At 32.4% G+C, this 16,813-nt stretch overlaps 2 protein-coding genes across 2 annotated transcripts in view; one reads left to right on the top strand and one right to left on the bottom strand.

The window, feature by feature from the left end:
• Positions 1–2,687, bottom strand: part of LOC138713162 (uncharacterized protein C12orf56-like) — a 100,182-nt gene extending 97,495 nt beyond the window's left edge. The window contains exon 1 of the mRNA XM_069845005.1: positions 2,597–2,687. Coding sequence (XP_069701106.1) covers positions 2,597–2,670 — 74 coding nt within the window. The 5' untranslated portion in view covers positions 2,671–2,687. The remainder of the gene's footprint in view (positions 1–2,596) is intronic.
• A 7,216-nt stretch (positions 2,688–9,903) lies between these two features.
• The window catches only part of LOC138713140 (mucin-22-like), a 68,289-nt gene continuing 61,379 nt past the window's right edge, over positions 9,904–16,813 (top strand). Inside the window, exon 1 of the mRNA XM_069844974.1 lies at positions 9,904–10,102. The gene's annotated coding sequence lies outside the window, so the exon portion shown is untranslated. The remainder of the gene's footprint in view (positions 10,103–16,813) is intronic.

Genomic DNA, 16,813 nt, shown 5'->3' with positions numbered 1-16,813 from the left:
TTCTATATAGCAATATCATCACTAACAGGTACATATGTCTCTACAAACCAAAATACAATATATATTAATAAGCATACAGTATGATAAAAAACATGATAAAAATGTGTCTTTCTTGTGTGACTACACCCTACTGTCAAATGATTAAAGCACACGTGAGATTACAATACTTATACAATAGTAATATACGTTACAAGAGCGGTATGTTGACGTTTTCATGTTCGAGGAGAAGTTTGAAAAAGCGAAACGTAGTTGAGCTTTTTTAATTTCTGAGAATTGAAAGAAAACATACCGCTCGTGTATCGTACAGTATTTTGTGCGGAGATCGTTTATTACATACCTGAAAGAGGAATTTCTAATTAGTTGCAATGAAATCTCCATCTTGGTTTCTGTTCAATGACGGCAAATTTGTAAAACAAAAATATCTATCTTCAACATTGTTGCTTTAAAATGTTTTCTGTGTTTACTATACTCCAGCAGGCCGTGATATACGTCTGTCTTTTTTTTCCCCCAGTCCATAAATGCGAACTTAAAACAAACGGTAAGGTTATGTAATGATTTATTTTTCATTTTAATATTTTAACAATATTATTTATATAACATATTGCAGTAATAACATCGGCATCTGGAATCTTGTTGATTTTTTCACGGCTTCCTTAATGTTACCTGCATCACGAATCCAGTAACTTTAGTGGAGTGAGTTGTAGAGTTTACTTAATTTTTGCAAATATTTAAAAACAATAATTAACAGTGCAATTTAGGTGAAATTGCAGTGGTAAGTTTCCAATTTATAATTATTACTATGTTAAACGTATCTAAAAATAATATGTTAAAAGCCTAAAGCAGTAAAATGAATGTCGCGCTTAAGCGGTAAGAAGAGGGAAATTGTTATGTGTGTTAGGTTGGGAATACTGAATGTGGTATTTCACACTTACCGCGGATTGGTTTTGTGCGAAAACCAAGCAAATACGCACGATCTCGCACAAATATGTTTGCAGGTCTTCACTGATAAAATAATAAAAAATAAAATGAAATCTGTATATTATATTGTGTGAAGACTCAAGGCACAACCTCAGTCTATATATTATGACGTACATACATTAGAAGGTGAAAAGACGTACAGGAAGGATAAAACAAGAATGCGGGCACGGAAAAATCAGTTAACACAGTTCAAATACTGTAATGCATCTCTTCACACAATATAATATACAGATTTCATTTTATTTTTTATTATTTTATCAGTGAAGACCTGCAAACATATTTGTGCGAGATCGTGCGTATTTGCTTGTTTTCCGCACAGAACCAATACGCGGTAAGTGTGAAATACCACATTCAGTATTCCCAACGTAACACACATAACAATTTCCCTCTTCTTACCGCTTAAGCGCGACATTCATTTTACTGCTTCAGGCTTTTAACATATTATTTTTAGACATGTTTAACATAGCAATAATTATAAATTGGAAACTTACCACTGCAATTTCACCTAAATTGCAATGTTAATTATTGTTTTTAAATATTTGCAAAAATTAAGTGAAGTCTACTACTCCACGAAACTTATTGCATTCCTGATACAAGTAACATTAAGGAAGCCGTGAAAAATTCAACAAGATTCCAGATGCCGATGTTATTACTGCAATATGTTATATAAATAATATTGTTAAAATATTAAAATGAAAAATAAATCATTACATAACCTTACCGTTTGTTTTAAGTTCGCATTTATAGTCTGGGGGGAAAAAAGACAGACGTATATCACGGCCTGCTGGATTATAGTAAACACAGAAAACATTTTATAGCAACAATGTTGAAGAAAGATATTTTGGTTTTCCGAAGTTGCCGTCATTAAACAGAAACCAACATGGAGATTTCATTGCAACTGATTAGAAATTCGTCTTTCAGGTATGTAATAAACGATCTTCGCACAAAATAATGTACGATACACGAGCGGTATGTTTGTTTTCATGTTCTCGGAAATTAAAAAAGCTCAACTACGTTTCGCTTTTTCAATCTTTTCCTCGAACATGAAAACGTCAACATACTGCTCTTGTAACGTATATTACTATTGTATAAGTATTGTAATCACACGTGTGCTTTAATCATTTGACAGTAGGGTGTAGTCACACAAGAAAGACACATTTTATCATGTTTTATCACATTGTATGCTTATTAATATATATTGTATTTTGGTTTGTAGAGACATATGTACCTGTTAGTGATGATATTGCTATATAGAATGTTGTATCTGATGATGTTGGTATGAAACCAACGAAAACGTTCATACGATATTAAATCATGTAATGTAAGGACTTGCACCTTACATATATTAATAGTAAAGTCATTGACTGAAAATAAATATTCGTATTATAGAATTAAAATTGTGGATATTAAAAGTCAATATCTTGTCTCTTTAATACACTTCGTAATGACATTTAAAATTGCATTCTCCATATATACATTATTTATAAAATGATTTGATTATCATGGATTAAATTGTTACTTTCTATTAATCTAATAACATTAAACATTTTAAAACTAATTTAGACAATGTAGGAAGTGAAGCTATGTGGATGGCGTTATGTGAAGAATGGGGAAGTACCTGATGTCACTGAACACGGCGCTGGGCAGCGCTCGCTTCAGGAAGCTCTCGAGCTTGCTGTTCTTCTTGTCCATGTCCACGCGGCCAGACCCCGCGCAGAACTGACAGCTGAAGTGTCAGAGCGCGTGGCTGGGATCTGCGCCACGCCGACCACGCGCCGAGCGGCCTGCCGGCCAATTAAACATCTGTATACAGAGTGGAAATAATATAACTGTACAGATTTTCACAACTTATTTCTCGGATAAAGTACAACGAAAAATTCCAACACCATATTAGCCATAAATGAATAGTTTTTTTTTTTTTCAGAAAAAAAATTATTTTTCTCTAAATGTTAACATAGATTTACTCGGTAAGTACAGTAGGCCTACTGTCTATACGAGGTACGGTGTAGCGGACCACAAATAAATTGTGAATTGCAGAAATCCCACAAGTCACAATTTTTCATACATAGGCCATTGAAGGTGCAGAAATCCCACACGGCCAGTACTCAGCGTACATTTCACAGTAGCAATAAGTTACAATGAATTACAGGAAATGGCAGGAACATCACAAATCCAGGGCATGTGGAATTTTGAGAAACTAAAAAGAAAATCAGTTTGCTTCCTTCCTTTGTTTTTCTTAGGTTTAAAAGAATTTTAAGAGTTACAAGGTATTCTATTCACATAACTCTGCATTTTTGTACGTTTGTGTACTTACTTACAACTTACTTACAAATGGCTTTTAAGGAACCCGCAGGTTCATTGCCGCCCTCACATAAGCCCGCCATTGGTCCTTATCCTGAGCAAGATTAATCCAGTCTCTACCATCATATCCCACCTCCCTCAAATCCATTTTAATATTATCCTCCCATCTACGTCTCGGCCTCCCCAAAAGTCTTTTTTCCCTCCGGCCTTCCAACTAACACTCTATATGCATTTTTGGATTCGTCCATACGTGCTACATGCCCTGCCCATCTCAAACGTCTGAATTTAATGTTCCTAATTATGTCAGGTGAAGAATACAATGCGTGCAGTTCTGTGTTGTGTAACTTTCTCCATTCTCCTGTAACTTCATTCCTTTTAGCCCCAAATATTTTCCTAAGCACCTTATTCTCAAACACCCGTAATCTCTGTTTCTCTCTCAAAGTGAGAGTCCAAGTTTCACAACCATACAGAACAACCGGCAATATAACTGTTTTATAAATTCTAACTTTCAGATTTTTTGACAGTAGACTGGATGACAAAAGCTTCTCAACCGAATAATAACAGGCATTTCCCATATTTATTCTGCGTTTAATTTCCTCCCAAGTATCATTTATATTTGTTACTGTTGCTCCCAGGTATTCGAATTTTTCCACATCTTCGAAAGATAAGTCTGCAAATTTTATATTTCCATTTCGTAGAATATTCTGGTCACGAGACATGATCATATACTTCGTACGTTTCTCTACTTTTTTCAATTTCTTGATTTAATTACACATTTAAAGTGGTTTAAAAAATAATAAAGCGACCGGCGTAGCTCAGTCAGCTAAGGCGTTTGCCTGCCAATCCGGAGTTGCGCTCGGGCGCGGGTTCGATTCCCGCTTGGGCTGATTATTTTCCCCAACCGTAAGACCAATGTCAGGTAGTCTATGGCGAATTCTGGGCCTCATCTCGCCAAATACCATCTCACTATCACCAATCCCATCGACTCTAAATAACCTAATAGTTGATACAGCGTCGTTAAATAACCAACTAAAAAAAGAAAAGATACGTAATTGTCTTTCTTCGTCGTCTTCGTCTGAAAATTGTTAAAAAAAATAAAATGATAATTACTAGTCGTGAATTGCAGAAACTGCACAAGTCCAGACAATTCAGGTTTTCTCAGAAAATACTAAAGAAAAAATTAAAGTTCATATATGTCAAACACTGGAATTTATTAAATATTGCTAAAAATAGTAATTTCAAAATACCAAACGCTTTTAGAGATAATCAGTTCTTTTTTGTCTCCATTTACTCAAATGGACATGTAGGGTTTCTGCATTTCATGATTGAAATTCGGAACGGTTGGCATATACGGTAATAAATTTATCTTAGCAAAACAGCAATTGATGTAACAAGGCCGAAATGAAGACATTTATAGCGAGGGCTACGGGTTGCTGCCGAGGCCTCTGGCCCAAGGTTTAAACATGAACTTTCGCCGAAGGTTCATACATTATTTATTTTGCGGGCACTAGTAAAATACATGTTTTATTTTCGCTGGCAGAGTTAAGGCCATAAGGCCTTCTCTTCCACTCAACCAGCCTTAATCAATACAATACATATTTAAATTACGAATATTTACACTACACTTAAAAGGTTCTCCAGTAATATTCTTCAGTTAAGTTTTAACGACTAGTAGACTACATATTTCCTATGTAAATTTAGATAAACCTATAAGGTAAAGTGGTAATTTAATTTATGAGCTAATTTAATTCAATCAATTATAATTAATTTGAGATTTAAGATAGCTAGTAAAATCATGAAAATTAATTTAATATAAGCTTACTAGAACTATGTTACAGGGAGAGAAAAAAATATATATATATATAAATCTAAAATATATTTATATAATGAGAATATTAATGTAATTGTCATTAGAGGTTTTGTAAATCTATTTAGAGAAATTAATTTGATAAGAGTTTTAAGTCAGAATTTCCCATTGTGTTTGTATGTCTTGTTTAGCGTCTTTTGTTTTGGTATCTAGGATCTGTGTAAAAAAAATACGTAGAATAAAAATTATTCGTTGAAGGAGGCCATGCATGATGCTATTATATCTTTGTTGTTAAGTTACCAGTCTCTGAATTTAATAAACAATGTTCTGTTATGTTGGAAATGATGTCGGGATTTGTTGAGACCGAAATTCCTTCTGGAGTTGTTATTAAAGCCAAACAAGCTGAAGATAAGTTGTTGCCAGTTAAATAAATATAAGTATAAATAAACAAACTACATATTTTTTTGGTCCTACGGCCTATAAAAGTTTTTTGTGCGAGATCGTGCGTATTTGCTTGTTTTTCGCACAGAACCAATACGCGGTAAGTGTGAAATACCACATTCAGTATTCCCAACCTAACACACATAACATATGTTATATAAATAATATTGTTAAAATATTAAAATGAAAAATAAATCATTACATAACCTTACCCTTTGTTTTAAGTTCGCATTTATAGACTGGGGGAAAAAAAATACAGACGTATATCACGGCCTGCTGGAATATAGTAAACACAGAAAACATTTTACAGCAACAATGTTGAAGAAAGATATTTTGGTGTTCCGAAGTTGGCGTCATTAAACAGAAACCAACATGGAGATTTCATTGCAACTAATTAGAAATTCGTCTTTCAGGTATGTAATAAACGATCTTCGCACAAAGTAATGTACGATACACGAGCGGTATGTTTGTTTTCATGTTCTCGGAAATTAAAAAAGCTCAACTACGTTTCGCTTTTTCAATCTTTTCCTCGAACATGAAAACGTCAACATACCGCTCTTGTAACGTATATTACTATTTCAGGCTCGCAAAGGTATAATGAGCTGTATTACATATACGATATCGTATCCATGATGGACTAGTACGCCGGAAAATATTTTTCGTTATTAGGTTCTAGTAATGCGCAGGCGTGGAATATATCTGGCTATTTATTTTATATCTCCTCAACGTAACCAATTCCATTGGCAGAATTTTAGAGCTCTCAGTGTACCTTCTGTTATAAAGTGTAATTCAATTATGACAGATCAATTACTTAACCTTCTGATAACCAAACGGGGTGCAAATATATCCCAACTTTTGTTTCTTAAAAAAATTATATCCTTAATTGATGAAAAAATATCCAAACTTTATTCATATATCCTGCTCTCTTACAAGAAAAGATGTGCCACATAGCACGGCTACTTTTCCCCTGGCTTTAATTTAAAGATGCGTACTCTACCGTATAATGGTTGAGAATGCCTCTTGGAAAGCGACAATGATTTATCTTCTCGCTCTCTTTTTTTTTTTTTTTTTAACTCGATTCTTCGTTGTCGATATTGCCATACATACTGGCAGTGTAGTTACAATTTCGGCCACTTCGTAACGCAGTGACAGAACGACCGCTGCGCCTTCTAGCGTAGCAATATGGAACTAACTGGCCATACCACGCTAGGGAAATTGAGATACTGTAACAATCACATGATTGAAATGCACGCAAACTGAATTCCAATTTTTTTATTTGACAAATATTCGTAATTGATTTCTTTTACAGAAAAGAAACGCATCACCTAGTGGTAACGATAGACGTTAAACTAAGAGAATTTAAGTATTATGTAAAAAATTATTTATAGGTCTATTTTCGTAGCAAATTTTCTACTTCCCCCACCATCCAGATTGGACAGACAGATAGGCAGGGATGCAGACGAATGGGTGGATGTAATGTAACTGTGCAGGTAGGGACTTGTGTTATCTGTAGGTTGGTAGGCAGATAGGTACGTAAGTAGATTGGTGAGTAGACAGGTTTTTATCTGGTAGATGGGTAGGTTGGTAGGCGCGTAGGTACGTAAGTAGATGAGTAGGTAGGCGTACGTACAGTAGCTTGGCAGGTAGATAGTTGTGTTATCCGGTAGATAGGTAGGTTGGTAGACTGGCAGATAGGTAGGCAGTTATGTAGGTAGGTATGTAGCTTGGTATGTAGTTTAAATGTGTTGTCTGGTAGGTACGTAGGTTGGTAGATAGTTTTGTTATCTGGTAGAAAGTTTTGTTGTCTGGTAGAAAGGTAGGTCGGTAGGTAGGCAGGTAAGTAAGTAGATGAGTAGGTATATAGCTTGGTAGGTAGGTTACATGTGTTGTCTGGTAGGTAGGTAGGTTGGTAGATAGGCAGGTAAGTTGGTAGATAGACAGTTTTGTTATCTGGTAAGAAGGTAGATTAGTAGGCAGGCAGTTAGGTGGGTAGGTAGCCTACGTAGCTTGGTAGGTAGATTACATATGTTGTCTGATAGATAGGTAGGTTGGTAGATAGGCTGGCAGGTAGACAGCTTTGCTATCTGATAGTCTACATAGGTAGATTGGTAAGCAGGCAGGTAGGTAAGTAGATGGATAGGTTGGTAGTTTGGTAGGTAGATAGTTGTGCTAACTGGTAGATAGGTAGGTACGTAGGTATGTAGGTAGTTTCTATGTATATAGATAGTTTGGGCGCTAGGTAGATACTTCGGTAGGCAGGTAGTTAAGTAGATGGGTAGGTTGGTAATTTGGTAGGTAGGTAGTTGTGCTGTCTGGTAGATAGGTAGGTACGTTGGTGTGTTGGTAGGTTCTATGTATATAGATAGTTTGGACGCTAGGTAGATACTTCGGTAGGCAGGTAGTTAAGTAGATGGGTAGGTTGGTAGTTTGGTAGGTAGGTAGGTAGTTGTGCTGTCTGGTAGATAGGTAGGTACGTTGGTGTGTTGGTAGGTTCTATGTATATAGATAATTTGGGCGCTAAGTAGATACTTCAGTAGGCAGGTAGTTAAGTAGATGGATATGTTGGTAGTTTGGTAGGTAGATAGTTGTGCTATCTGGTAGATAGGTAGGTACGTTGGTATGTAGGTAGTTTCTATGTATATAGATAATTTGGGCGCTAGGTAGATACTTTGGTAGGCAGGTAGTTAAGTAGATGGGTAGGTTGGTAGTTTGGTAGGTAGGTAGTTGTGCTGTCTGGTAGATAGGTAGGTACATTGGTGTGTTGGTAGGTTCTATGTATATAAATAGTTTGGGCGCTAGGTAGATACTTTGGTAGGCAGGTCTGTAGGTACAAAATAATCCCAGAACACAGTTTTCGAGGCATGTTTTGCGCCACCCATTACAGGACTCCTTTGTCCGCGCGATGTCATACTTTTCGTTTCGCCATGTTTATTTCTTCAAACGTTATAAGAGGTTCTAATGTAACAACTTTATTGGACTTCGATACCGACCAGTGGTGATCTACAGTGCTGAATATAAAGACGTAGTTCTTAGTGAAAAAGAGAGTGGGTGGATAGATGGACAGATAGACAGGCAGGTGCACGGTTGGTTGAAGGTCGGATGGAATGACAGATGAAGAGTTATCTAGCTCTATTCGTAGTTTTTTGTTTCTTCGATGTGAGACCTAGATGAAGAAATCATGGCAGTGACATCAATAATAACGTTTAGTACGATATCGGCCTTCGAAGTACACGAACATCTTAGGTAGATAGATAGATTTATTCGTTCTATAATATTCTTACATTTGCTTTATAGTATAGAATAAAGAACATGTCAATTCTTACGTTTAACATATAAAATGTAAATATGAAATATGTACAGAATTAATACCTTAATAACAATAATATTTTATACATTTACCATTTAATAGTATTATAATATTTACACAGTACTGTGAAATACCAAAAATTCATCTACAGAATAGAAAGTGAGATGTTAAGTAATGATTCTTAATGTCTTCAGGAAGACTATTGAACATTTTTATCGCCATGTAACGTACTCCCCTTTGAAAACATGATAAATTTGATGATGGCGTATGGAAATCATTCTTTCTGCGGATATTTATACCATGTATGGCTGAATTAGTTGGAAAATTTTCTTTATTACATAAGAGGAAATTTATTAAAGAGTATATGTAGTGATTTGTTAAGGTCAGAATCTATAATTTTTTTAAAAATAATCTACATGCTTCTCTAGCCTTTGCTCCAACTATTATTCTAATGGCTCTTTTTGTAATAATAATATATTTATACTACCTGCAGAATTTCCCCAAAATATTATTCCGTAGGACATAATGGAATGAAAATAGGCAAAATATATTGTCTTTAAGATACTGCTGTTTAGAAATTGTTGTAACGACCTAATTGCGAAGCATGCTGAGCTAAGTTTGGGGGTTATTTCTTTAATATGATTTTTTTCAATTTATATTGATATGCAAACCAAGACATTTGGTTGTTGATGTTCCTAGTAGGGGTATATTGTTGATAGTTGTGTCTAATGTTTCAGAGATTAAATTTAAAGGGGATTTAAATTGAAATATTTTAGTTTCATGATTATCATCATAAAGTGATAATAATAATAACGGACCAAAATTGTGCTATGAGCGGGTTTCGAACCCACTAATATAGCTACCATTAAGATTAAAAGCATCAGCCTTTAAATATATTACTAAAACAACTAATAAGTAAAGAGATAAATAAATAAATAAATAGATGACAATGCATATAGTCTAATCTTACAGCAGCTAGAAATAGAAAATAGTGAATTGAAATATCAATATTTGCATTCCAGCGGGTGACGCATGCGCACTAACGGCAGAAGAGACGACGCTTGCAGCATTTTCAGTCAACCGTCACACTACAAGGGAAAAGTGTCACTACGTTACAAAGTGGAAGTAGTAGATAATAATGGACGACACGGAGAGGAAGCAAAGTAACAGCTCGTGTCCGGAACAACCTGTTGCGTGTGACTCAGGACATCGGTCGATGACCATGACGACCACTGCGAAGGAGTTCCCAAGCTGTGGGGCGTGCCCAGGTAAGGTCAATATTCCGTCACCGTTTCAAGTTCAATAGGCTTTTCTGACATGATGACATAGACCTAATTGTAATTCTAATTTTCTATTTAACGTTCCTTTTAAACTACAGAGGCTATTCATAGACGATAAGATGGTAATTGTAATTGTAATTCTTTATTTAACGTTCCTTTTAAACTACAGAGGCTATTCATAGACGATAAGATGGTAATTGTAATTGTAATTCTTTATTTAACGTTCCTTTTAAACTACAGAGGCTATTCATAGACGATAAGATGATAATTGTAATTGTAATTCTTTATTTAACGTTCCTTTTAAATTACAGAGGCTATTCATAGACGATAAGATGATAATTGTAATTGTAATTCTTTATTTAACGTTCCTTTTAAACTACAGAGGCTACTCATAGGCGATAATATGACAATTGTAATTGTAATTCTTTATTTAACGTTCCTTTTAAACTACAGAGGCTATTCATAGACGATAAGATGATAACTGTAATTGTAATTCTTTATTTAACGTTCCTTTTAAACTACAGAGGATATTCATAGACGATAAGATGATAATTGTAATTGTAATTCTTTATTTAACGTTCCTTTTAAACTACAGAGGATATTCATAGACGATAAGATGATAATTGTAATTGTAATTCTTTATTTAACGTTCCTTTTAAACTACAGAGGCTATTCATAGACGACAAGATGATAATTGTAATTGTAATTCTTTATTTAACATCCCTTTTAAACTACAGAGGCTATTCATAGACGATAAGATGATAATTGTAATTGTAATTCTTTATTTAACGTTCCTTTTAAACTACAGAGGCTATTCATAGACGATAAGATGATAATTGTAATTGTAATTCTTTATTTAACGTTCCTTTTAAACTACAGAGGCTATTCATAGACGATAAGATGATAATTGTAATTGTAATTCTTTATTTAACGTTCCTTTTAAACTACAGAGGCTATTCATAGACGATAAGATGATAATTGTAATTGTAATTCTTTATTTAACATCCCTTTTAAACTACAGAGGCTATTCATAGACGATAAGATGATAATTGTAATTGTAATTCTTTATTTAACGTTCCTTTTAAACTACAGAGGCTATTCATAGACGATAAGATGATAATTGTAATTGTAATTCTTTATTTAACGTTCCTTTTAAACTACAGAGGCTATTCATAGACGATAAGATGATAATTGTAATTGTAATTCTTTATTTAACGTTCCTTTTAAACTACAGAGGCTATTCATAGACGATAAGATGATAATTGTAATTGTAATTCTTTATTTAACGTTCCTTTTAAACTACAGAGGCTATTCATAGACGATAAGATGATAATTGTAATTGTAATTCTTTATTTAACGTTCCTTTTAAACTACAGAGGCTATTCATAGACGATAAGATGATAATTGTAATTGTAATTCTTTATTTAACGTTCCTTTTAAACTACAGAGGCTATTCATAGACGATAAGGTAATATATACAATACTTAGTAAATTTTCACCTGTGTTCTGTTTCAATGTAAATAATTTTATTCTTTTTGTATTTAGAATATATAATCGCAATTTTATGGGTACATTTCTCAGTTCAAGCGATCTTTAAATGCTGGTATGAAATAATTTGGCCTTTGGTACGAAAATTCTCGTGGAAAGAAAGTGTAGGTTCTATAACGTAGCGTACTACATTGAACAGCTGTTTACATGACGTCAGCTTACTTAAGTCTGCGAGTAATAGCGGCTTTGTCTCGAGGCCGGGCGTGCAGTGTCGCTGTTGTAATGTTATTATTCATCGCCTACCGTACGGTGGGTGTTGTCTACAAGAAACGTGGCTCCGCAAAGCGATGTTGTACACAGGCATTGTAAATTGCGTTTTATCGCAAGGCCATAGTTATACTCTTATAGCTATGCATTTTAAAACTCTTATTTCTGCTTTAGATGATAAAATGTCAGTATTTAGTTAATTGAAGTGCCCTGAATCCGAATTTGTATTTAGATTTTCTGCATCACGTCAGGTTTTTCTGAAAATTCTTAAATGAGATAGAAAAAACTTCAAAATTATGTAAGACTGTAAGTTAATAAAACAAATTAAAGCAATAATATAACTTTTATTAGTGTTTATAGTTAATACAAGTATCCTGAATTAGGTTCTCTACTTAGATCTTCTGTATCGCATCAGAGTTTCCTGAAATTTTAAAAATAAAAACGAAGAAACTTAAAAATCGTCGAAGTTTGTAACTAAAAAAATTTAAAGCAATAATCTCATTTTATATACGTTTCTAATTAATCCAAGTGTCCTGAATTCGAATCTTTATTTAGACCTTCTGTATAGTATAAGGTTTTTCTGAAATTCCAAAAATAAAAACTAAAAAACTTCAAAATTGGTCAAGTTCATAACTAAAAAAAATTAAAACAATAATCTAACTTTTGTGTGCGTTTATAGTTAATCCAAGTGTCCTGAATTCGAATCTCTATTTAGATCTTCTGTATCGCGTCACGTATTTCTGAAATTCAAAAAATAAAAACGAAAAAATTTCAAAATTGTCGAAGTTCATAACTTAAAAAAAATTAAAGCGATAATCTAATTTTTATATCCTTTTTAATTAATCCAAGTGTCCTGAATCCGAATCTCTATTTAGATCTTTTGTATCGCATACGAAAAAACTTCAAAATTGGTGAAGTTCATAACTAAAAAAAAAATTAAAACAATAATCTAACTTTTATGTGCGTTTATAGTTAATCCAAGTGTCCTGAATTCGAATCTCTATTTAGATCTTCTGTATCGCGTCACGTATTTCTGAAATTCAAAAAATAAAAACGAAAAAATTTCAAAATTGTCGAAGTTTATAACTTAAAAAAAAATTAAAGCAATAATCTAATTTTATATACGTTTTTAATTAATCCAAGTGTCCTGAACCCGAATCTCTATTTAGATCTTTTGTATCTCATATGGGTTTTCTGAAATTCTAAAAATAAAAACGAAAAAACTTCAAAATTGGTGAAGTTTATAACTAAAAAAAATTAAAACAATAATGTAACTTTTATGTACGTTTATAGTTAATCCAAGTATCCTAAATTCGAATCTCTATTTAGATCTTCTGTATCGCATCAGGTTTTTCTGAAATTAAAAAAAATTAGAACCGAAAATTTTTCGAAGTTCATAAAATTGAAGCAATAACCTTTAATTTATGCGCGTTTCTAGTTAATCCAAGTGTACTGAATCCGAATCTCTATTTAGATTTTCTGTATAACGTAAGTTTTTTTTCTGGAAATTTTAAAAAAGAAACGAAAAAACGCTCGTGGGAGAAGTTAATGATATTTAGAAAAATGTAAAGTGATAACCTAACTTTTATGAGTATTTCCAGTTAATTGAAGTGTTGTTACTCGGAATCTGTGTTTAGATTGTTTGTATCAAGTCCAGGTTTTCTGATATTTTAAAAATAAACCGAATAAACGTTAAAATTGGCGAAGATCATTATTAAAAATCATTTAACAATAATACAACTTCTGTGAACTTTTTTTGTTGGGTCAAGAGTCCTGAATGCCAGTCTTTATTTAGATTTTCTTTATCACGTCAAGATTTTCTCAATTTTTTTTAAATAAAACAAAAGAGCATCAAAATTGAATTGCCTAACTAAAGAAAATTGTTAAAATCTTAAAAGACACCGAACTATAAAAAAAGAATATCAATTATGAGAAGACTTAACATAGACATCGCAGCGGATTTCAAAGCCCTCTTTATTCACATCTGTTTCCAAGGTAACAGTATTAAAAACTGATATTTTTCACAAATTATACGCCTAATCGGGAAGAGAAGGCTTAGACACTGGAAAATAAATAATTTTATAACACCGCGGACTAAGCTTAGCGTTACGAAACTCCCTGTAGATGTTCTGCAGCATTCCAGGCAAGTGCCCAACGTGAAGGCACGCTGCCTGCACAACACGTGAGCAGAGCTCTGTAAGCAATTACGCGAATAGGTGAGGGGTATGCAGTAGCAGAACAAGTGGGAGAGTGGAGGCTTGCACTGTCCATTACATCAGTATCAGAACCACCACAACCAACAAGTGCAACATCACTATAACCCAATACGTCACAACCAGTAAATAGGCCTACATCACAACCAACAAATTTAATAGTAACATCCTTGTCATTACTACCACAAATTATAACACAAGCAAACATATATGTAAATATCATAATATAACAAAGAACAAATTCATCAGATCTACGAAGATCATCACAATTAGTGACATAAATTAAATAAGTAAATAAATAAACAAACAAACAAACAAGCAAGCAAACAAACACACAAAGAAACAAACAAACAAATAAGTACATAAATAAATAAATATATATATATATATATATAAGTCAGTCAGTGAGTAACTAAATAAATAAACAAAATAAATAGATAAATGAATTAATAAATAAATAATAAATAAAAATATAAATAAATAAATAAATAAAAATAAATAAATAAGTCAGTCAGTGAGTAACTAAATAAATAGATAAATGAATCAATAAATCAATAATGAATAAAAATATAAATAAATAAGTAAATAAATTAATAAGTAAATAAATAAATAAGTAAATAAATAAATAAATCAGAGAGTAAATAAATAAATAAACACAATAAATAGATAAATGAATAAATGAATCAATAATAAATAGAAAATAAATAAACAAATAAATAAATAAATAAATCAATTAATTAATTAATAAATAAGTCAGTGAGTAACTAAATAAATAAAAAAATTATAAATAAATGAATCAATAAATCAATAATAAATAAAAATATAAATAAATAAATAAATAAATAAATAAATAAATAAATAAATAAATAAATAAATAAATAAATAAATAAATAAATAAATAAATAAATAAGTCAGTGAGTAACTAAATAAATAAAAAAAATTATAAATAAATGAATCAATAAATCAATAATAAATAAAAATATAAATGAATAAATAAATAAGTAAATAAATAAATAAATAAATAAGTCAGTCAGTAACTAAATAAATAAACAAAATGTATAGATAAATGAATCAATAAATCAATAATAAATAAAAATATAAATAAATAAGTAAGTAAATAAATAAATAAAAAGTCAGTTAGTGAGTAACTAAATAAATAAACAAAATAAATAGGTAAATGAATCAATAAATCAATAATAAATAAAAATATAAATAAATAAATAAGTTAGGAAATAAATAAATAAACAAATAAGTCAGTAAGTAGCTAAATAAATAAACAAAATAAGCAAATGAATGAAAAAATAAGTATATAAATGAATAAATCAATCTATAATAAATCAATAATAAATAAATAGATAAATCAGTTAGTAAGCAAGTGCGTAAGTAATTAAATAAATAGGTAAATAAATAAATACATAATAGTTTGTAAGCTTTGGTTCCAACTGTAACTACCGAAAGAAATAAGACTATCGTAAACAATAATGATGTAACTACCATTTAAACTAGCCTATGACATCCTGCATAAACATCACAAGGAATAAAGCCATGGCAAACATCAATCCAAGGGATGTCATAAATTCCGTCACTTTTTGTTTGCTATATAACCCATATTTGTTCATTCACAGTTTTCTGACCAAGGCCAGATCTTTCACTGCAAACCCAGCATTCTCTAATCTTTCCTATTTTCTGCCTTCCTCTTTGTCTCCGCATATGATCCATATATCTTAATGTCGTCTATCACCTGATATCTTCTTCTGCCCCGAACTCTTCTCCCGTTCACCATTCCTTCCAGTGCATCCTTCATTAGGCAGTTTCTTCTCAGCCAGTGACCCAACCAATTCCTTTTCCTCTTCCTGATCAGTTTCAGCATCATTCTTTCTTCACCCACTCTTTCCAACACAGCTTAATTTTTTATTCTGTCTGTCCATTTCACACGCTCCATTCTTCTCCATATCCACATTTCAAATGCTTCTAGTCGCTTCTCTTCACTTCGTCGTAATGTCCATGTTTCTTCCGCATACAATGCCACTCTCCACACAAAGCACTTCACTAGTCTCTTCCTTAGTTCTTTAACGAGAGGACCGCAGAAGATGCTCCTTTTTCTATTAAAAGATTCCTTTGCCATTGCTATCCTCCTTTTTACTTCCTGACAGCAGCTCATGTTACTGCTTATGTATACAGATATAAATTAAATGATAAAAGAGAATGCAGAAAACTACAGCCTTGGTAAACAACACAGCTCCCACTCTATTTCCTACATGTTACTGGAACGTAGTTTTCACTGCAATATTGATAATAGGCCTACATATTACAATCATCAAACAAATTAATTATAAAATAATGACGAAATGAATAATAAATAGTTAAACCAGTAGATAAAACACCATCCCATCGCACCTCCTCATACTCATCCTCTTTCACAGTAGACCAGCCAAGACTCTGGAATTCGTTACCTGCTAACATCAGGGACTGTCGAAATAAAATTGAATTCAAACGCAAACTTACTAGGCACTTGGTCAGTAATTGAGACTCGTTCAGACATGGCTTCTTGTAAATAGTTCTCTTAATCTATCACACAATATTTCAATATCCGGTAATTTCATCACTATAGAATTTTGTTATTGTAGGTTTAATTTGTAATTCAGTAAATACAAAAATATTCTTTGTTCTTAGCTTCTATGATAAAATGTCTAGCTTTCATTAATCAGGTAATCTTGTCGTACTTTAATTT

The sequence above is a fragment of the Periplaneta americana genome, chromosome 2, assembly GCF_040183065.1.
Source record: "Periplaneta americana isolate PAMFEO1 chromosome 2, P.americana_PAMFEO1_priV1, whole genome shotgun sequence".
Lineage (NCBI taxonomy): Eukaryota > Metazoa > Arthropoda > Insecta > Blattodea > Blattidae > Periplaneta > Periplaneta americana.
Note: the sequence above shows the minus strand (reverse complement) of the source record. Positions and strands in the feature narration are given on the sequence as shown.